The 19,878-nt window shown below is 68.0% G+C and overlaps 3 protein-coding genes across 5 annotated transcripts in view; all 3 read left to right on the forward strand.

Annotated features, from left to right (window-relative positions):
- The window catches only part of OGDH (oxoglutarate dehydrogenase), a 44,959-nt gene extending 38,286 nt beyond the window's left edge, over window positions 1-6,673 (forward strand). For both annotated transcript variants that reach the window (XM_068421330.1, XM_068421332.1), the window contains 11 exons: window positions 733-835; window positions 1,663-1,791; window positions 3,063-3,213; window positions 3,304-3,431; window positions 3,546-3,724; window positions 3,881-3,952; window positions 4,364-4,486; window positions 4,985-5,057; window positions 5,562-5,725; window positions 5,824-5,978; window positions 6,064-6,673. In XM_068421330.1, the coding sequence (XP_068277431.1) occupies window positions 733-835; window positions 1,663-1,791; window positions 3,063-3,213; window positions 3,304-3,431; window positions 3,546-3,724; window positions 3,881-3,952; window positions 4,364-4,486; window positions 4,985-5,057; window positions 5,562-5,725; window positions 5,824-5,978; window positions 6,064-6,184 (1,398 nt within the window). In that variant the 3' untranslated portion in view covers window positions 6,185-6,673. The remainder of the gene's footprint in view (window positions 1-732; window positions 836-1,662; window positions 1,792-3,062; window positions 3,214-3,303; window positions 3,432-3,545; window positions 3,725-3,880; window positions 3,953-4,363; window positions 4,487-4,984; window positions 5,058-5,561; window positions 5,726-5,823; window positions 5,979-6,063) is intronic.
- A 1,209-nt stretch (window positions 6,674-7,882) lies between these two features.
- ZMIZ2 (zinc finger MIZ-type containing 2) lies at window positions 7,883-15,954 on the forward strand. Of its 2 annotated transcripts, XM_068421362.1 has the most exons (18): window positions 7,883-8,236; window positions 8,323-8,437; window positions 8,539-8,741; window positions 8,830-9,022; window positions 9,104-9,358; window positions 9,429-9,602; window positions 9,702-9,770; window positions 9,852-10,023; window positions 10,673-10,817; window positions 11,876-12,086; window positions 12,159-12,264; window positions 13,891-14,048; window positions 14,135-14,202; window positions 14,309-14,377; window positions 14,478-14,710; window positions 14,784-14,962; window positions 15,072-15,269; window positions 15,396-15,954. In XM_068421362.1, the coding sequence occupies exons 1-18, from the start codon at window positions 8,187-8,189 to the stop codon at window positions 15,501-15,503; spliced, it is 2,706 nt and encodes a 901-aa protein (XP_068277463.1). In that variant the 5' UTR covers window positions 7,883-8,186; the 3' UTR covers window positions 15,504-15,954. The 2 variants fall into 2 exon arrangements, with proteins under 2 accessions (XP_068277463.1, XP_068277462.1); XM_068421361.1 differs by having other exon boundaries at window positions 8,830-9,358.
- An 867-nt stretch (window positions 15,955-16,821) lies between these two features.
- PPIA (peptidylprolyl isomerase A) lies at window positions 16,822-19,162 on the forward strand. Its single transcript, XM_068421385.1, has 5 exons — window positions 16,822-16,974; window positions 18,149-18,179; window positions 18,286-18,374; window positions 18,551-18,723; window positions 18,844-19,162. The coding sequence occupies exons 1-5, from the start codon at window positions 16,906-16,908 to the stop codon at window positions 18,977-18,979; spliced, it is 498 nt and encodes a 165-aa protein (XP_068277486.1). The 5' UTR covers window positions 16,822-16,905; the 3' UTR covers window positions 18,980-19,162.
- Window positions 19,163-19,878: the final 716 nt, after the last annotated feature.

Raw genomic sequence — 19,878 nt, forward strand, 5'->3', positions numbered from 1 at the left:
ATCCAGCTCTGGGCCCCAACAGAAGAAGGACACGGAGCTGTTGGAGCGAGTCCAGAGGAGGCCACGGAGCTGCTCAGAGGGCTGTAGCCCCTCTGCTCTGGAGACAGGCTGAGAGAGCTGGGGCTGTTCAGCCTGAAGAAGAGAAGGCTCCAGGGAGACCTTCTAGCACCTTGCAGTGCCTGAAGGGGCTACAGGAAAGCTGGAGAGGGGCTTTTTACAGGGGCATGGAGTGACAGGACGAGGGGGAACGGTTTTAAACTGAAAGAGGGGAGATTGAGATGAGATCTGAGGAAGAAATTCTTTGCTGTGAGGGTGGTGAGAGCCTGGCCCAGGTTGCCCAGAGAAGCTGTGGCTGCCCCCTCCCTGGCAGTGTTCAAGGCCAGGTTGGATGGGGCTGGGAGCAACCTGGTCTGGTGGAAGGTGTCCCTGCCCGTGGCAGGGGGTTGGAATGAGATGGGCTTTAAGGTCCCTTCCAACCCAAACCAGTCTGCGATTCTGTGATTCTATGAATGTGAGTTGTTGGTTCGGACGGCAGTAGAGCTGTCTCTTTGGGGACAGGGGCTCCAGGAGCAGCTCTGCTCTCTAAGGCTGAGCTGTGGGGCCCTGGGCTGCTGTGGGGACCAGCCGTGCCCTCCAGCACCCTCACAAGCTTACTCCGAGTCCCCCAGGCTCGGCACCTCGTTTGGAGACCCCCTCGCTAACGCTTTTCCGCCTCTTGGTTCTGCCTTTCAGGAAGAAATTGCCAAGTATGACAAGATCTGCGAGGAGGCCCATGCGAGATCCAAAGATGAAAAGATCTTGCACATCAAGCACTGGCTGGACTCACCCTGGCCTGGTAAGTTGCTAACCATGTTTTGGAGGTCCCTAGCAAAGAGCTTGGCTTCTCTAGAGCCATGGCGGCTGTTTTCTAGTAAATCACTCTGGTGGGAAGGTAGGGTGATGCTCTCCGCTCCTGGCATCCCCACTCTTGCTTGAGGGTGTCCATGACCATGTACCAGCACTAGTGTGGCCAGCAGGACCAGGGCAGGGATCGTCCCCCTGGACTCGGCACTGGTGAGGCCGCACCTCGAATCCTGGGTGCAGTTTTAGGTCCCTCATGACAAGAAAGACCTTGAGGTGCTGGAGCGAGTCCAGAGAAGGGCAACGGGGCTGGTGAAGGGTCTGGAGCACAAGGAGAAGGGTCTGGAGAGCTTGTGAGGAGCAGCTGAGGGACCTGGGGGTGTTTAGCCTGGAGAAAAGGAGGCTGAGGGGAGACCTTCTCGCTCTCTACAACTGCCTGAAAGGAGGGTGTAGCAAGGGGGGTCGGTCTCTTCTCCCAGGGAACAAGCGACAGGACAAGAGGAAATGGCCTCAGGTTGCCCCAGGGGAGGTTTAGATTGGAGATCAGGGACAATTTCACCATGGAAGGGGTTGTCAAGCACTGGCACAGGCTGCCCAGGGCAGTGGTGGAGTCCCCATCCCTGGGGGGATTTAAAAGCCGTGTAGATGTGGTGCTGAGGGACATGGGTTAGTGGTGGCCTTGGCAGTGCTGGTTTAGTGGTTGGACTCGATCTTAAAGGTCCTTTCCAACCAAAACAATTCTGTGGTTCTATGACCTGAGCTCTTCACATGGAGCTGGGCATGGCTCCCACAACCTGGTGGAACCTGCTTCTCCTCCTCCAGGTTTCTTCACTCTGGACGGCCAACCCCGAAGCATGACCTGCCCGTCCACCGGTCTCAAAGAAGAGGACTTGACGCACATCGGTCAAGTGGCCAGCTCGGTGCCGGTGGAGGATTTCACTATCCATGGAGGTAGGAGCTTGTGGAAGCTACGCCAGAGTGGGCATTTGTTCCAGAGAAGATGTGGGATAGGGCTGGAACATAGCCTGGAAGGAAGGGAACTGTTAAGGTGCTTCAATATGTATGGCCAGCAGGGCGAGGGAGGGGATTCTGCCCCTCTGCTCCGCTCTCGGGAGACCCCCCTGCAGTGCTGTGTCCAGCTCTGGGGCCCCCAACAGAAGAAGGACACGGAGCTGTTGGAGCGAGTCCAGAGGAGGCCACGGAGATGCTCAGAGGGCTGGAGCCCCTCTGCTCTGGAGACAGGCTGAGAGAGCTGGGGCTGTTCAGCCTGGAGAAGAGAAGGCTCTGGGGATACCTTACTGCAGCCATTCAGTACTTAAAGGGGGTTGGTAAGAAAGGTGCAGAGAGACTTTTTACCAGGGCCTGTAGTGACAGGAGAAGGGGCGAGGGCTGTAAAGTGGAAGAGGGTTAGTTAGGATTGGACATAAGGAAGAAATGTTTCACGGTGAGGGTGGTGAGACACTGGGACAGGTTGTCTAGAGAAGCTGTGGATGCCCCATCATTGGGGGTGTTTAGTCTGGAGAAAAGGAGGCTGAGGGGAGACCTTCTCGCTCTCTACAACTGCCTGAAAGGAGGGTGAAGTGAGGGGGGGTCGGTCTCCCAGGGAACAAGCAATAGGATGAGAGGAAACGGCCTCAAGTTGTGCCAGGGGAGGTTTAGGTTGGAGATCAGGGACCATTTCTCCATGGGAAGGGTTGTCAAGCACTGGCACAGGCTGCCCAGGGCAGTGGTGAAGTCCCCATCCCTGGGGGGATTTAAAAGCCGTGTAGATGTGGTGCTGAGGGACATGGGTTAGTGGTGGCCTTGGCAGTGCTGGGTTGGCGGGTGGATCGATGAGCTTAAAGGTCCTTTATTCTGTGATTGGCAGTGTTCAAGGCCAGGTTGGATGGGGCTTTGAGCAACCTTATCTAGTGGAAGATGTCCCTGCTCATGGCAGGGGGGTTGGACTAGGTCACCTTTGAAGGTCCCTTCCAACCCAAACCCTCCTGTGAGTCTGTGTGGATTTGTTCATGAGGGAGCTGTGGTTAAGGGCAGTGAACTGAGGAGCAGCTCTTCTTCGGGGCTGCTCCTTCCCTGCAGTCCCCATTCCTCATCCTGCTGGCAGAGGTGGATCCGTTCCTCTGCCCCATGGCATTTGCAGTCTGTGGGCAGGTTGTGGGACAGCAACGGTGTCGCTGGAGCTCCCTCCTGCTCCGGCTACGAACCGGCTTCTATCCCGGCAGGTTTGAGCCGTATTCTGAAAACCCGTGGGGAGATGGTGAAGAACCGGACGGTGGACTGGGCCCTGGCAGAGTACATGGCCTTCGGTTCCCTGCTCAAAGAGGGCATCCACATCCGCCTGAGCGGCCAGGACGTTGAGAGGGGGACGTTCAGGTACAGCCGTGCTTTTGGTGGCCGTAAAAAACGATTCCAGCCTTTCCAGAAGTGAAGGGTGATGAGGAGTAACGCTTTCCCCTCTTCCAGCCATCGCCACCATGTCCTGCACGATCAGAATGTGGACAAGAGGACCTGCATCCCCATGAACCACCTCTGGCCCAACCAGGCTCCTTACACCGTCTGCAACAGCTCGCTGTCGGAGTACGGCGTCCTCGGTGAGCCGGGAGCTCTGCGCCCGCCGCCCCGGGCTGGGCTGAGGCTGCCCCAGGCTGGGGTGAGGCCGCTCGGGGCAGGGTGACCCCCCCTCTCGCTTCTCTCCCACCCCTCAGGATTCGAGCTGGGTTTCGCCATGGCCAGCCCCAACGCCCTGGTGCTTTGGGAAGCTCAGTTCGGCGATTTCCACAACACCGCTCAGTGCATCATCGATCAGTTCATCTGTCCCGGCCAGGCCAAGTGGGTCAGGCAGAACGGCATCGTCCTGCTGCTTCCCCACGGCATGGAGGGCATGGTGAGGACCCCCCACCCACCCCAGCTCGTGGCCACCCAAGGGTGCCCATCGCCTGCCCTGCACCAGAAGCAGAGCCGAGGGCAGTGGCGGCATCGGCTCCTCGTGCCAGCCTTGCCCCCCCCGCTGCTCACTGTCCCCCCGGCTCTGTCCCCGCAGGGTCCCGAGCACTCCTCCGCCCGCCCGGAGCGGTTCCTGCAGATGTGCAACGACGATCCCGACGTCTTCCCCGTGAGTGGCGGCTGCGCTGAGCTCAGCCCGGCCCTACTGGAGCCCACCGCTGCCTTGAAACGGGGATGGGGTGGGGGGAGGCACTAACACCTTCGGTCCTGGCGGGTGTCGTGGGGCTGGAGGCGCGGGAAGCCCTCGGGCTCGTGCTGCAGCCGGGAGGGTTTGGGGAAAGGGGCTGAATGCGGTGCCCGGGCAGCACAGTGTGAGGCCGAGGGGGCCCCAAAAGCGGCGTGGGAGGGGGCTGCTGGCCGCCCCCGTGGCCACCCCAAGGTGGGGGGCACAGACCTGCAGCCTCTCCCGGGTCTCTGTGGGTGTCTGTGAGCTCTGGAGGGGGAGAGGAGGGAGGGCTGGGTGCCCGCCGGAGCTGCGAGGCCAAGAGGCACCGTGTGTTCCCTGAAATCCCCGAGGCAGAAACTGGACGACTTTGACGTGCGCCAGCTCTACGAGTGCAACTGGATCGTCGTGAACTGCTCCACTCCGGCCAACTTCTTCCACGTCCTCCGCCGTCAGATCCTCCTGCCCTTCCGCAAGCCGGTCAGTGCCCGCGGCTCCGTGTCCCGCTCGGTGCCAAGGCCCCCGCGCCCCTGGGGACGGTGCTCGGGGTGGGCTTGTTCTTACACCTGGGTGGCAAACACGGGCACTTTGCATCCGCCTGGGCTGAGGAGCTCGTGGTGCTCGGGGCGGGTTCGGTGCGTGACGTGCCACTGGCCGGCTCGTGCGGGCTTGGGGTGGCTTCGGCGGGGACATCGGGTATCGGTAAATAACCCGGTGCAGCCACGTGCCTTCAGCTCCAACCGTGGGATGGGCAGGTCCCCGGCGGCACCTCGGCCTCTTTCCCAGGGGAAACCCACACTGGGAAAGCTGGCACTGGGGGAACTGGTGCCCAAACGGCGGAGCCCCACAGCCGAGCGAGCAGCAAACCTCCCGTGGCTGCTCCTCTGCTCGGGTGGGGTGGGACGGGACCCCTGCAGCGGGGTGCTCCTGGCCAGGCTGACCCCCTCGCTCTGCCTCTTCTCCCTCCTCCTCCTCCAGCTCATCATCTTCACTCCAAAGTCGCTGCTGCGTCACCCCGAAGCCCGCTCCAGCTTCGACGACATGCTGCCAGGTACAAGCAACCCGGGGGTGGTTGGTTCCCTCCCCGGCTCCGCTCTGCGCAGGGCAGGAGCCGGCTGTGTGGGGTAAAGTCTGCTTGGCAGCGGCCGAGCGAGGCCGAGCTCTGTGCCGGCGCGGCACGCGGGCTGCCTTGCTCCCCTCTGGCACCGCGATGGCGTGCCCGGGGTGTGCCGGCTGCGGGCATCGACCCCGCAAATTGGAGCCGCCCCTCGTTAGCGCCGAGTCTGGCACCCTGGGGAAGACGTGGCTCAGCTTTCTGGGCTTCGCCGCGGTGCTTCCTCCGTCAGCAGCTGCTTCTCACTGCGGGGTTTGGCAGCCCCGCGTCCCAAACAAACAAAACCCGTGATGGTTTGTACTGGGAGCTGGAGTTGGTACGAGCTGGTTTGGCTCTGCCTTTGGGGTTTGCCTGCCCAGGAGGGGCTGGGATGGGGTGCGGGTGCAGGCAGGTGCCGGCGCGGTGGCCCCGGGTGACGGTGCCGTCCTCTCCCTTTGACAGGCACCCACTTTCTCCGCATCATCCCTGACAGCGGCCCCGCGGCGCAGAGCCCCGAGCAGGTGAAGCGGGTGCTGTTCTGCACCGGGAAGGTTTACTACGACCTGACCCGCGAGCGCAAAGCCCGGCAGATGGAGGCCGACGTGGCCATCACCAGGGTGGAGCAGGTGAGCAGGGTCTGGCCACCTCCGAGCCCACGGGCTGGGGGTGCTGTGGCCTCCGTGGCACCGCCATGACACTGCTCCGTGTGCCCCCCGCTCCGCAGCTCTCCCCGTTCCCCTTCGACCTCCTCCAGCGAGAAGCCGAGAAGTACCTGGCTGCGGAGCTGGTGTGGTGCCAGGAGGAGCACAAGAACCAGGGCTACTACGACTACGTCAAACCCCGGCTCCGCACCACCATCAACCGCGCCAAGCCCGTCTGGTAGGGACCTGGGGGGGGGGGATGTGATGGTGTTGGGGGGGTCTGGGGGTTGCAGACCCCCCCCCTCACCCTTCACCCCCTGCAGGTACGCAGGGAGGGAGCCTGCGGCCGCCCCCGCCACCGGCAACAAGAAAACCCACCTGACGGAGCTGCAGCGGCTCCTCGACATGGCCTTCGACCTCGACGCCTTCAAGGACCTGGCCTGAGCGCCAGCGGCAGCATGCGCCCGCCCGTCCCCCTGTCGGTCCCCCCCGTCCCTCTGTCCGTCTGTCCCCCGCTCGCCTCCAACCTTAACTACAGACCGTGTAAAACCCCGCGCTGGCGCCTCCAGTCCTTGTGGGGCTCGCGCCGGGGCCGGCGGTGGTGCAGGCACGAGGGGCTGGGAGATGCCCCCCCCCGCCCCGCACCCCAGCCATGTGCCCAGTGCCACGGGTCCAGCCGCCTCCCAGTTCCTCCCAGTCTGGTCTCGCACGGGGACGCAGGGCCCACGCGGGTCTGGGGGTGCTGGACCCCCCCCAACGCAGAGCTCCCCCCACTCCCCGCCGTTCCCCTCTGCCTGCCCGGCACCGCGGCCTCGAGCCCCCGCGGCCGCCTGGTGCTGGGCGCCGCGTCCTCCCGCAGGGGGTCCGGGGGGGGGTGACCCCGGCCGGGGCTCGCTTTCGGCTTCCCCAATAAACACCGAGTCCCCTCCGGTGCCACCCGGGTCGTCCTTCAGCCACTGGGGGCCGGGAGCTGGGGTGGGTGTGTGTCACACGCACCCACACACCCACGGCTGCTGGCACATGCGTATGCGGCGTCCCGGAGCTGTCACGCACCGGTGGCACATCGTGTCACTGTCACGCGGTCACCCCGGCACAGATGGGGTCCGTGTCCCTGCAGACCCCCCGCTCACACACGCGAGTCACACGCTGTCACGCGCACACGCAGCCCTCGGTGCCACCCCTGCTGTCACACACCGTGTCACTGTGACGTGGTCACCCCGGCACAGACGGGGCCCGTGTCCCCGCAGACCCCCCGCTCACACACGTGTGCAGTGTCACACGCGCGTGTCGCCCCCCATCGCCCCGCGCGCGGTCACACCGTGCACGCGCGGTCGCACCCGCTCACACCCGCGTTGTCACACGCGCGGTCGCACGCGCCCCCCCCACCCGTGTCACCCCCCCCCCACTCGGTGCTCGGCTGCCCGCGCCTGGCGGGGCGGGCCGGGGGGGCGGGGCGTGCATACTGATGAGCTCGCGGCCCCATTGTGCGCGGCGGCGGCGGCGCGGGCTCGGCTCGGCTCGGCCCGGTTCGGCTCGGCTCGGCCCCGCCCCCCCGCCCCGCCCCGCCCCGCCCCCCCCCCGCCGGCGCCATGGAGCCGGGGTCGCGCGCGGGCTGAAAATCCCGCGCAGCTTCCGCGCAGCCGCGCGCGCCCGGCGCCGCCAGGGCCATTTTGGGCCGTTTCGTGACGGTGAGTGCGGGCAGCGCCGGGGCGGGCGGGGACCGGGCTGGGACCGGGCGGGTCCCTGCGCGCAGCCCCGCACCGCGGCTGCAGATGGCCCCGTGCCCGGTTGCCATGGCAGGGGGTGGGGGGGGGGCGGCCCCGGGGCCTGTCCCCGCGGTGCTACCTGGGGGGGGGGGTGTCACTGCCAGCGGGGGTCGCTCGGGGCCGGTGGCCCCGCGGTGGCACCTCCCGGCGCCGGGGCAGGCCCGGCTCGGCGTGGGTGCCCCCCACCCCCCAGCTCCGCACCGTGGTGGCCCCGGGAGGGAACCGAAAGCGCCGGGGTGACCCCGCGGGCCCCCCCTGGGCCGGGCTGGAAATACCCCGGGGCGGCCCCGGCGGGTCCAGGCCCGGGGGGGGGGGGTGGGGGTTGGGGGGCGATGCCGGGGGGGGGCCACGTCAACCCTCTCCCACCTCCCCCGGGTCTCGCCCTGGAAAGTCCCCGCGGTTCCCCCCACCCACGGCCCCGGTGCCAGGCCCGGGCAGGACGCCAAGTCCCGGTGCTGGAGGCCGGGGCGGGGGGGGGCGGCCATGGAGGCTCTGGGTGTCCCCGCCCCCAGCTTCCACCAGGGTCCCTGTCCCCCCGCCTTGTCCCTCCTGGGGGTTGCCACCCCCTCACCACCGTTCTCTCTGCCTCCCGCAGCCCCCGGTGACGGTGACGGTGACGCCGCCGTCCTGCAGCGCCCGCCGCGGCCTCGCAAGACCCACCGTGCGCCCGCCCGTCGCCGATGAACTCCATGAACCCCATGAAACCCACCCTGCCACCCACGCCCCACGGGTGAGCCCCCGGCACCCGCTGCCGCCCCGGCCCGTGCTCTCTGGTCCCTTCGTCCTTCGTTTTAATTAATTTGTTTTTCTTTCTAGTGATGGTTCATTTGCATACGAGGCTGTTCCTTGGCAACCGAGCACCAATCAGCCGGCGGGATCCCTCTCCGTGGTAACCACCGTCTGGGGTGTCAGCAACACCTCCCAGAGCCAGGTACCGGCAGCATCCTCGTCCCCCACCCCGGGGACCCCGCTGTGAAGTGCCACGGCCACCCCCTGCCTGACCCACTGCCCGCCCCCCCCGGCACCCCCCAGGTTTTCGGCAGCCCCATGGGCCCTGGGGGGAGCAGCTCCAGCACCCCGCTGCTGCCCGGCATGGCCGCCACCGGCTCGGGTATGAACTCGCCGTCGTTCCTGCCGCAGCAGCCCTTCGCCGAGGGGACGCCTGGGAAGGGCTACGTGCAACCGGGCATCTACGGCCGCGGCGGCTACCCCGGCGGGCCGGGCTTTGCCGCCAGGTAAGGCCGGTCCCGTGCCCACGCTGTCCCGGCACGCACCGTGCCGTGGGGCCGCCGCACGCCCCTTCCCCGCTTCTCTGTCCTCCAGCTACGCTGGCAGCCCCGGCGGCCCCGGCGGGATGGGGCTCCCCTCGCACGCCGGCCGACCCGCCACTGACTTCACCCAGGCGGCCGCCGCCGCTGCCGTGGCCGCTGCTGCCGCCACAGCCACGGCCACGGCGACGGCAACGGTGGCAGCGCTGCAGGAGAAGCAGAGCCAGGAGCTGAGCCAGTACGGCGCGGTAAGAGCCTGGTCGTGGCAGAGCCGGGGAGCCGGCGGCCACCCCCGCCCCGCAGTGACCCCCCCTCTCTCCGTGCCGCAGATGGGCACGGGACAGCCCTTCAGCAGCCAGTTCCTGCCCCACGCCGGCCCCCGCGGCCCCGCCGGCATGAGCCCGGCTGGCATGGCGGGCGTCATGGCTCCGGCTGGCGTCTCCCCGGTGAGCATGAGCCCTGCGCGGGCGCCCGGCGCCGGTGCCCTGTACAGCGGGCAGCGGGTGCCCCAGCACGCCTACCCCGGCCCCGCCGCGAGCCAGCAGCTCCCGCGCCAGGGCCTCAAGCGGGCGTACTCCAACGAGGTGAGTGTCCGCACCGGGACCGTCCCCCCTCCTCACCGCCGGCGCTGACTCCCCCGCCTCGGCCCCGCAGGGATACCCGGCGCAGCAGTACCTCCAGGGCGGGCAGTACGCCGCGGCCGGTGCCCAGTATGTGCCCAGTGCCCCCCAGTCCTCCGCTCCGTCCCCCTCGTACCCCGGCCACAGGCTGCAGCAGGGCATGGGCCAGTACCTCTCCGCCTCGGGCAACGCCGCACCCTATTATAAGGTACCAGAGCAGGGACAGTGGGTACGGGGTGGGGGGGCAGGGGGGCCTGCTGTCCCCTGGTGCCAACCCCTGGGGACCTTCCTCCTCCTCCTCCCGCAGCCGGCTGACCAGTTCAACGGGCAGAGCGCCGCCGCCTTCGGCTCCTACAGCCAGGCCGCTGTCAACGGGGTGAGTCCCGGCACCCGCTGGGGTCTAGGGGCTGGCAAAGGCAGCCCGGTTGGGTGCTGAGGGTGCGCGGTGCCTCCGCAGCCGGGCCGGTCGCTGCCGGGGTACCCCAGCTCGCCGCTGGCCGGGAACCCCACGCCGCCCATGACGCCGGGCAGCGCCATCCCCCCCTACGCATCGCCGGGTCAGGACGTCAAGTCACCCTTCCTGCCGGACGTGAAGCCCAGCGTCGCCTCCCTGCACCCGTCCCCCTCGGGTAGGTGCCCCCCGGTGGGGTTCGGGGGCTGCTGGTGGGGGGCCACATCGCAGAGACCCCCCCCATGGCCCCAGTGTGGGCCCCACTGGTGTCAGCCCGGTGGCCATTGCCCCTTTAAGGGGGGAGGCCTGGAAGGAAAAGGGCGGGGCTTCAGCACAGGGGGCGTGGCCACAGCCAGGGTTCTGTGGGAGCATGGGAGGGGCCTCGCAGGCACTGCCCAATGAGAGGGTGGGTTGAGGCAGTGGGAGGGGCTTCCCATAAAGGGGGCGGGGCTGTGGGTAGTGGGCGGGGATTGTGAAAAGGGGTGGGGGCTCAGTGGGCGGGGCTTCAGGGGGTGGTTGCCTTGGGGGCGGGGCTTCTGGAAGGGTGGGGCCTGCTGGAGGGGGGGGCTGGGGTGGGAGGGGCCTCTGATGTGGGGGTGGGGCTTCTTTGAGTGGGAGGAGCTTCCTGCAGAGGGGCGGGGCTGCCTGTAGTGGGAGGAGCTTAATCTGTGGGGGAGGGGCCGCCTCTAGTGGGAGGAGCTTCCTGCATGGGGTGGGAGGGGCCTCTTTGTGGGGCGGGGCTTCCTGCAGGGTGGGGGCTTCGCCAGTGGGCGGGGCTTGCTGGGGCGGGCCTGGGTCCCTGGTGATGGCGTTATCCCCCCCGGCAGGGCCGGCCCCGGGGGAGGAGCTGCGCCTGACCTTCCCGGTGCGGGACGGCGTCGTGCTGGAGCCCTTCCGCCTGCAGCACAACCTGGCCGTCAGCAACCACGTCTTCCAGCTGCGCGACTCCGTCTACAAGACCCTCATGATGAGGTGGGGGGTTGCGGGGCGGGTAGAGGGCCGTGTGGCGTGGCATGGCACGGCACGGCATGGCGTTGTGCCGCGTGGGGTCACACAGTGCTGCTCGGTGCGGCACAGCGCAGTGCGGTGACTTGTCACCTCGTGGTGCTGCGTGGCGTGGTGTGGCTTGGCGCGGTGCTGGGTCATGGCGTGGTGTGTGGCGTGGCTTGGTGTGGCAGTACCTGGTGTGGTTTGGCACGTCACGGTGCTGTATGGTGTAGTGGAGCCTGGCCTGCCTTGGCACAGCGTGGTGCTGTGGGTGTGGTGGTACATGGCGTGGCTTGGCACAGCACGGGGCTGTGTGTGTGGTGGTATGTGGCATGGCTTGGCATGGCGTGGTGCTGTGGGTGTGGTGATACATGGCGTGGCTTGGCACAGCGCGGTGCTGTGTGGTGGTGTTTGGCGTGGCTTGGCACAGTGCTGTACGGCACGGTGGTACGTGGCATGGCTTGGCACGGCATGGTGCTGTTTGCGTGCTGTACATGGCGCGGCTTGGCACAGCACAGTGCTGTATGCAGTGGTATGTGGCGTGGTTTGGCACAGTGCTGTGTGGCGTGGTGGTGCTTGGCATAGCTTGGCACGGTGTGGTGCCATGCGTGGTGGTATGCAGCATGGCTTGGCATGTCACGGTGCTGCGTGCATGGTAGTACGTGGCATGGCTTGGCACGGCGTGGTGGTGGGTGGCATGGCTTGGCAGGGCATGGTGCTGGATAGCACAGTAGTACATGGCGTGGTTTGGTGCTGTGTGGTGGGGTGGGGGTGGTTTGGCGCGGCTTGGCACAGTGCCGCATGGCGTGGCGGTACGTGGCGTGGCTTGGCACAGCGCGGTGCTGGATGGCACAGTGGTACATGGCGTGGTTTGGCACAGTGCTGTGCGGCGTGGCCTGGCACGGTTCTGTATGGTGCAGCAGCACGCTCATGGCTCGGCGCAGCGTGGTGCCGTGCGTGGCGTTAGGTGGCATGGCACAGCACAGCACGGTGTGGCACCGCGGTCCCCAGCGTGGCACCCACACCCCCGCCCGTCCCGCCAGGCCCGACCTGGAGCTGCAGTTCAAGTGTTACCACCACGAGGACCGGCAGATGAACACCAACTGGCCGGCGTCGGTGCAGGTCAGCGTCAACGCCACGCCGCTCACCATCGAGCGCGGCGACAACAAGACCTCCCACAAGCCGCTCTACCTGAAGCACGTGTGCCAGCCCGGCAGGAACACCATCCAGATCACCGTCACCGCCTGCTGCTGCGTGAGTCGCCGGGGGGGGGACCGGGGGGTGGCGGTGCTGGGGGTCACGGCTCAGCACCATCTCTCCCCGCAGTCGCACCTCTTCGTGCTGCAGCTGGTGCACCGGCCCTCGGTGCGCTCCGTGCTCCAGGGGCTCATCAAGAAGCGGCTGCTGCCCGCCGAGCACTGCATCACCAAGAGTGAGCGCTGCCCGGCCCCCCCGGGGGCTGGGGGGGTGTGTGGGGGGACACTGTGGTGTGGGGGCTGCAGTGGGGTGGGGGGGCAGTCTGGTTTGGGGGCTGCAGTGGGGCAGGGGGACACGCTGGTTTGGGGGCTGCAGCGGGGTGGAGGGGACACCTTGGTGTGGGGGCTGCAGTGGGGCGGGGGGGACACGCTGGTCCAGGGACTACATGGTGGGGGGACACCCTGGTCTGGGGGCTGCAGCGTTTTGGGGTAGGATAACCTGGTCTGGGGGCTGCAGTGTGGTGGGGGGGACACTCTGGTTTGGGGGCTGCAGTGGGGTGGGGGGACACCTTAGTCTGAGGGCTGCAGTATGGTGGGGGGGGACACCCTGGTCCAGGGGCGACATGGTGGGGGGGGAGACGCTGGTCCAGGGGCTACAAGGTGTGTGTGGGGTGTCACCCTGGTTTGTGGGCTGCAGCGTGGTGGGGGGGACACCTTGGTGTGGGGGCTGCAGCGTGGTGGGGGGGTCACGCTGGTCCAGGGGCGACGTGGTGGGGGGGAACACGCTGGTCCAGGGGCTACAAGGTGTGTGGGGGGTGTCACCTGGTTTGGGGGCTGCAGCAGGGCAGGGGGTCACTCTGGTTTGGGGGCTGCAGCGTGGTGGAGGGAACACCCTGGTTTGGGGGCTGCAGCGTTTTGGGGTGAGACACCCTGGTTTGGGGGCTGCAGTGGGGCAGTGGGACACCTTAGTCTGGGGGCTGCAGTATGGTGGGGGGGGGACACCCTGGTCCAGGGGCGACGTGGTGGGGGGGGGAGACGCTGGTCCAGGGGCTACAAGGTTTGTGGGGTGTGTCACCCTGGTTTGGGGGCTGCAGCGTGATGGGGGGGACACCCTGGTGTGGGGGCTGCAGTGGGGTGGGGGGACATCCTGGTTTGGGGGCTGCAGCGTTTTGGGGTAGGACAACCTGGTTTGGGGGCTGCAGTATGGTGGGGGGGGGACACCTTGGTCCAGGGGCTACAAGGTGTGTGGGGTGTGTCACCCTGGTTTGTGGGCTGCAGCACGGTGGGGGGGGACACCCTGGTGTGGGGGCTGCAGTGGGGCAGGGGGACACCTTAGTCTGGGGGCTGCAGTATGGTGGGGGGGGACACCCTGGTCCAGGGGCGACGTGGTGGGGGGGGAGACGCTGGTCCAGGGGCTACAAGGTGTGTGGGGTGTGTCACCCTGGTTTGGGGGCTGCAGCGTGGTGGGGGGGTCACGCTGGTCCAGGGGCTACATGGTGGGGGGACACCCTGGTCTGCGGGCTGCAGTATGGTGGGGGGACACCTTGGTTTGGGGGCTGCAGTGTTGTGGGGTAGGACAACCTGGTTTGGGAGCTGCAGTATGGTGGGGGGGGGACACGCTGGTCCAGGGGCTACAAGGTGTGGGGGGGGTGTCACCCTGGTTTGGAGGCTGCAGTGGGGCAGGGGGACACCCTGGTGTGGGGGCTGCAGTGGGGCGGGGGGACACCCTGGCTTGGGGGCTGCAGTGTGGTGGGGGTGATGGGGCACCACGGCCAGATGCCACCACGGTGCCATGCCGATCCCGGCGTCCCAGTTCTGACCTCGGTGCACCTCACACCCCCCCCTCTCCACCACCCCCCCAGTCAAGCGCAACTTCAGCAGCGGGACCATCCCGGGAACGCCGGGGCCCAATGGTGAGGACGGCGTGGAGCAGACGGCCATCAAGGTGTCCCTCAAGTGTCCCATCACCTTCCGGAGGATCCAGCTCCCGGCCAGGGGCCACGACTGCCGCCACATACAGGTAGGGATGGTGATGGGGGGGGGCAGGGGGGTGTCCCACACCCCGTGTTCCCCCCACACCAGCTCAGCCACCGCTCTGCCCTGCAGTGCTTCGACCTGGAGTCCTACCTGCAGCTCAACTGCGAGAGGGGGACGTGGCGGTGTCCTGTCTGCAAGTGAGTCGGGGGGTCCCTGCCTGCAGGGGGGGGTCCCTGCCTGCGGGGGGGGGACCCTGCCTGCGGGGGGGGGAGTCCCCTGCCCTCACCCTGCTTCTCCCTGCAGCAAGACGGCCCTGCTGGAAGGACTGGAGGTGGACCAGTACATGCTGGGCATCCTGATCTACATCCAGAAGTGAGTGTCCCCACTCTGTGGCCGCCACCGTCCCAGGGGGGCCGTGCAGCCGATCCCCCCCACCCTGAGCCCTCCATCTCCACCACCCTGTCACCCCCAGCTCGGAGCACGAGGAGATCACCATTGACCCGACATGCAGCTGGAAGCCCGTGCCGGTGAAGCCCGACGTGCACGTGAAGGAGGAGGCGGAGGGGCCGGCGCTGAAGCGGTGCCGGACCCTCAGCCCCTCGCACATGGTGCTCCCCAACATCATGGAGATGATCGCGGCGCTGGGGCCCGGCTCCGCGCCCTTCCCACCGCCGGCGGGTGCCGCGGCCGACTACGGCACCCCGGGTATGGGGGGGCCCTGGGAGCGTCCTGTCCGTGTCCCCCCTCCCAGCCCCAACCACCTCCTTTCCCACTGCAGGTTCCAGCTTTCCGGGCCCCGGGGGCTTCCCGGAGCCATTCCCCCCCGCACCCGGAGCCCCCGGCACGCCGACGCTGAGCGACTTCGCACCGGGACCCCCCCCAATCTCCTACCAATCCGACATCCCCAGCGGCCTCCTGGCCCCCGAGAAGCCCCCTGCGCCCCCCCTCCCTGCACAGGTCAGCTGGGCTGGGGGTGGGGGACTCTTCCCCGGACCCCACATCTCCCTGGGGGGGGTCCCGGTGTGGGGAGGGTCTCACCACCCTGCTCTTCCCACCCTGCCCCCAGCTGCCCCCGCCGGGGCGGATGGAGCCGTCCCACCCCCCGGTACAACCGGGGCTGCACAACCACCCCCCGGCACAGCCGCTGCACCACCGGAGCGCTCCGGCACGGCCCCCCCTGGGCCCCCCGCACGCCGCTGACCTCGCCTTCCCCGCCGCGCCCGCTATGGCCGGGACGGGCGACGGGTCAGAGCCCACCCTTGACGTGAGTATCCCGGGGAGGGGTGCGGCTGGGGGTCCCGCTGCTGGTTCGGGACCCTGGCTGCCATGGGGTGGGGCGGGAAGGAGCTGGGGGAGGGGCCGGTTGTCACCTGCTGCCCCCCCCCTCCAGCTCCTGCCCGAGCTGACGAACCCCGATGAGCTGCTCTCCTACCTGGGCCCCCCAGACCTCCCCAGCAGCAGCAACGACGACCTTCTCTCCCTCTTCGAGAACAACTGAGCCATCCTTGGACCCCCCCCAACACCGGATCCCCCCCCCCCATACCCCACCACAGCGCTGGGCAGGGGGGGGCAATGCCGGCGTGCCCCTACCCGCCGCAGAGCCAGGACCCCCCCCCCAACAACGGGGCTTCCCTGGAAGGGACGCGATGGGACGGACAGACGGATGGGCTCGCCCCCCCCAGAAGCACAAGGCTGTACATAGTGTAGAAACACTACTGCCCCCCCCCAGCCCCCCGTGACCCCCCACCCCGTATTTAAAGGCAAGTGCGTCGCTGTGGGGCCGCCCCATGCCCCCTGTATCCATGTGCACACGCTGCTTCCCCGTGTAACATAACGCGCCCGGTCAGGGGGTGCAGGGTGTGGGGGTCAGCCCCCCAACTGCCCCATAGCCCCCCCCGCCATCGAGTTCCCTGTACCCCCTCGTATCGCTATTAAAGGATTTCGTTTCAGCGGGGCTCATGGGCATTACTGTGTCCCCCTTGGTCCTTTGTCACCTCGCTGTGGGGCTGGCCCTACACCCCCCTCCCCACCCTGGGCAAGGGGGGGTCCCGGGTAGGGGGCTGGATGGCTCCTGTCCCCCTCCCCAGGGCAGCTGAGGCCAGGCCGGGCGCTGAACCGTGCCCGCCATCAATCATTAACCGCGGGCAGGACGGGCAGGGTGGCCGGGGTGGCCCTGCCCGAGGGGGGGCCTTGCCGGGGGCCGGGGGGGGGGGGTGTCTCTGGGGCGGGGGCGCGGCTGGACCCACAGCCCCGGGGCTGGGCACCCCAAATAGAGGCCGCAGCTCCCGGCCCCACACACCCCGTACCGCAGGGCTGCTCCCAGCCTCCCCACAGGCCCCCTTCTGCCCCACGGCGCCCCCATCCTGCCCCATAGCCCCCCCCGTCCTGCCCCACAGCCCCCCCCGTCCTGCCCCACAGGCGGCCCGCCCCACGCTGCGGCGCAGCCCCTTCCCCCGGCCCTACCCCACACCTCCCACCCTCCAGCCTCAGCGTGGCGCCCCGGCCCCCCACCGCCTGTCCCGGCCCCACACGGACCCCCCACTGCCCCACACAGCCCCGACCCCACCCCGGTCCCCCCATCACCGCCCCCACCGCTCCCCCCGCACCGCACCGCGCATGCGCGCCCCGCCCTGCCCAGCCGCCAGACCCGCGCTCTCCCCCCTCCCGCCCCCGCTCCCCCCCCCCCCCTCCTTTTTCAAGCGCGGCGCCGTTTATTGGCCGCCCGCCCCGTCGCTCTGCCACAACGGCGGCAGTCGTTGGCCGGCGCGGCGGAGGAGGCGGGCCCTCCCCGGCCCTATATAAGAGGCGGCGGGCAGCCGCGCTCCTTCTGCTGCGCCGCGCCCGCCGCACGGAGCCGTCGCCAACGCCTCTGACCCGCTCCCGCCCCGCCGCGCCCCGCCATGGCCAACCCCGTCGTCTTCTTCGACATCGCCGCTAACGGCGAACCTATCGGCCGCGTCACCTTCGAGGTGGGGGGGGGTTACGGGGGGGGGGGGGGCTGAGGGGGGGGGAGGGGGCGGGCGGCGGCGCCGCCATTTCCTCAGCGGGACCGCGCCGGGGGGAGGGGCGGGGGGCGCTGCGCCTGCGCGGCCGGGGGGCGCGCGCCGCCTCCACGTGGCTCCCGCGCGCGGGCTGGGGAGGGGCAGCGGCGCCCCCGGGCCCGGCCGGGTGGGAACAAAGGCCCCGGCGCAGCCCCCGGCCCCGGTGCGGGCCCAGCCCCCCGGTGCGGCGGGGGATGCGGTTCGCCTCGCCCGGGGAGCGGTGGCGCGGTGCCAGCCCAGGGCGTGTGTCACCGCCCGCGGGCAGCCCCGGCCCTCCGCACCTGCCGGGCCGTGAGCACCGGCCCCCCCTTGGCCCCGCCGGGGAGGCTCCGCTCCGCCCCGGGGAGCGGTTCGGGGCGGGGGGGTGGGGGGGGAGTGGTGGCTTCCCCTGCTGCGGGATCGGGGCCGCCGCCATTTTGTCCCTGTCCCCCCAGACCGGGGCCGTCAGCAGCCCCCGGGTGCGCCGGAGCCAGCCGCGTCCCCCCCCATTTCCATGAGATGCTTCTGAGGCGCCCGTTGTGCTCCCCGGGCGTGCGGGGAGCGAGAGCGGCGGCGGCGCGATGGCCGCGGGATTGTCACTGCGAACCAAAGCATTTGTCGCCCCGCGAAACGGGCACCCGGGGGTTTGCGAAGCATCTCTGGCACGGCCGGGACCGCGCTCCAGGAATGGCTGCGCTGCGGCTGTCGCAGAGCCCGCGGGGAGCGAGCTCCCCACCCGGCCGCGCCTCGCCGTGCAGATGGCTGCTGGCTGCCCAAAAACCCTCCTGGAGGAATGGGGAGGTGGCGTGTGCGCTGCCGGGCAAGGCTGGAGTCAAAGAGGTTTTTAATTTAATCCCAGCCCAGCGGAACGAATGCACATCTGCCCCGCTGCTGAGGCATGCGGCATATTTAAACTCGTTTGGATGCCATGTCTGTTAGTTCAGAGTTTCCAGATGCTGCCAGATGAAAGCGTGAGGTGGGGAATGCTCTGCAGCCGCAGGCACGGCTGGGATCCACCTCCCGGAGCAGCGAGGGGGGGATCCCCGTGGGCTGGGGGTGCCCCTGGGGGGGGCGCAGCCGATCTTCACCCCAACCTGACTAACGGCCTCTCCTCTCTTTGCAGCTGTTTGCAGACAAGGTCCCCAAGACAGCAGGTTGGTAAAGCGGTCCTGGCCACACCGTGGCTGCACCAAACCCTGATGCTCTCCCGAACTCTGGACAAAACAAGCCCATCATGGTGGTTTTCCTCTTCCTTTGCAGAAAATTTCCGTGCCCTGAGCACTGGCGAGAAGGGATTTGGCTACAAGGGATCCTGCTTCCACAGAATCATTCCTGGGTTCATGTGCCAGGTGCGTGGTGCTCCCGCCGCAGCAGGGAAGTGGGTGGGTGAGGAGATGTGGCGCTCCTGTGGGTTTTGGAGTTGGGTGGCCGCAGATTTGGGGTGGGAAGAGGCTCTGCAGGGCCGCTGCGCCTGGTTCGAGAGGCTTCTGCTTCACCCGGGACCTGAAACGCTGCTTCTTCGCAGGGTGGCGACTTCACGCGCCACAACGGCACCGGCGGCAAATCCATCTACGGGGAGAAGTTCCCTGATGAGAACTTCATCCTGAAGCACACGGGCCCTGGCATCCTCTCCATGGCCAACGCCGGCCCCAACACGAACGGCTCCCAGTTCTTCATCTGTACTGCCAAGACCGAATGGTGAGTCGGGGGCTGCAGGAGGGTGAGCTCGGGGGTCCCCAGCACCCACCTCGGCAGGGAGGTGACATGCCAGGCGTGGGGACGGCGCGTGCCGGGCATTGACTGGTGCTTCTCCTGCAGGTTGGATGGCAAGCACGTCGTCTTCGGCCGCGTCAAGGAAGGGATGAACGTGGTGGAGGCCATGGAGCGCTGTGGCTCCAAAGATGGCAAAACGAGCAAGAAGATCACCATCACCGACTGCGGCCAGCTCTCGTAAACCCTCCTCCTCACGACTGACCATTCCTTCGGCAGCCCGGGCGCCGCGCCCCGCTGCAGCTCTCCCCCTCCCGACCCCGCTCCTGACTTACTGCTGCGTTTCTACTGGGTCTCAGCCCCACGTGCATGGTCCAGCTGGGCCACAGTTACCTTTATGAGTCTAAATAAAACGAGTTAAACCACAGCGACCCCATTCTCTCCCCCTAACTGGGGCAGGCGGTGTGTGGGGCTGGTGGGGGAGGAAGGATGGGGTGTAGGGAGGGGCATGGGGACCCCTGCAAGGTGGCTGCACCAGGTCCTCAATAGGGTCCAGAGTGAACAGATGCAGGCAGCTAGTCCCTGGAGGCCTCAGTGCTGCAAATGGGGAAGGGACACCCCCCCCCCCCCCCCCCCCCCGCCTCCTTCTGCCCCCACTACCATGGGCCCCCTTTGTAGTTGGGCTGCACCACTGCCCCCCAGGTGCACCTGAGGGTGCCTTGTGGGTCAGTGCCAGCAGGTGGCACTGGGGGCTGCTATGCTGGGAACAGGGAGCCCAGTTGTCCCAGCAAGGGAGAGTCCAGGTCTGGGAGGATCCTAGTGCTCCCAGTTTAAGCCCAGTTGGAGGGGGAGCATGGTGGGGGATCCCAGTGGTCCCAGTCTGGGGGTGCCCAGCTCAGTTGAGTTTCCTGGTTTGGCACAGTCCCAGTTTGGGGTGGGGTGGTTGGTGCTCCCAGTTCCAGGGTGCCTGGCTCTAGAATGATCCCAGCGCTTCTGGTTTGAGGGTGCCTGGGTGGGGGGAGACTCCAGTACCCCATGGGCCCACCAAGACAGGGCCTGTACCCCTGTGGGGTGCACCCACTGCTGCCTGTACCCCTGCCTGCACCCAGGGCTGCACCCTCTGTCACCTTCTCCATCTCTGAA

This window comes from Nyctibius grandis, chromosome 33 (assembly GCF_013368605.1).
Source record: "Nyctibius grandis isolate bNycGra1 chromosome 33, bNycGra1.pri, whole genome shotgun sequence".
NCBI classification, from domain to species: Eukaryota; Metazoa; Chordata; class Aves; order Nyctibiiformes; family Nyctibiidae; genus Nyctibius; species Nyctibius grandis.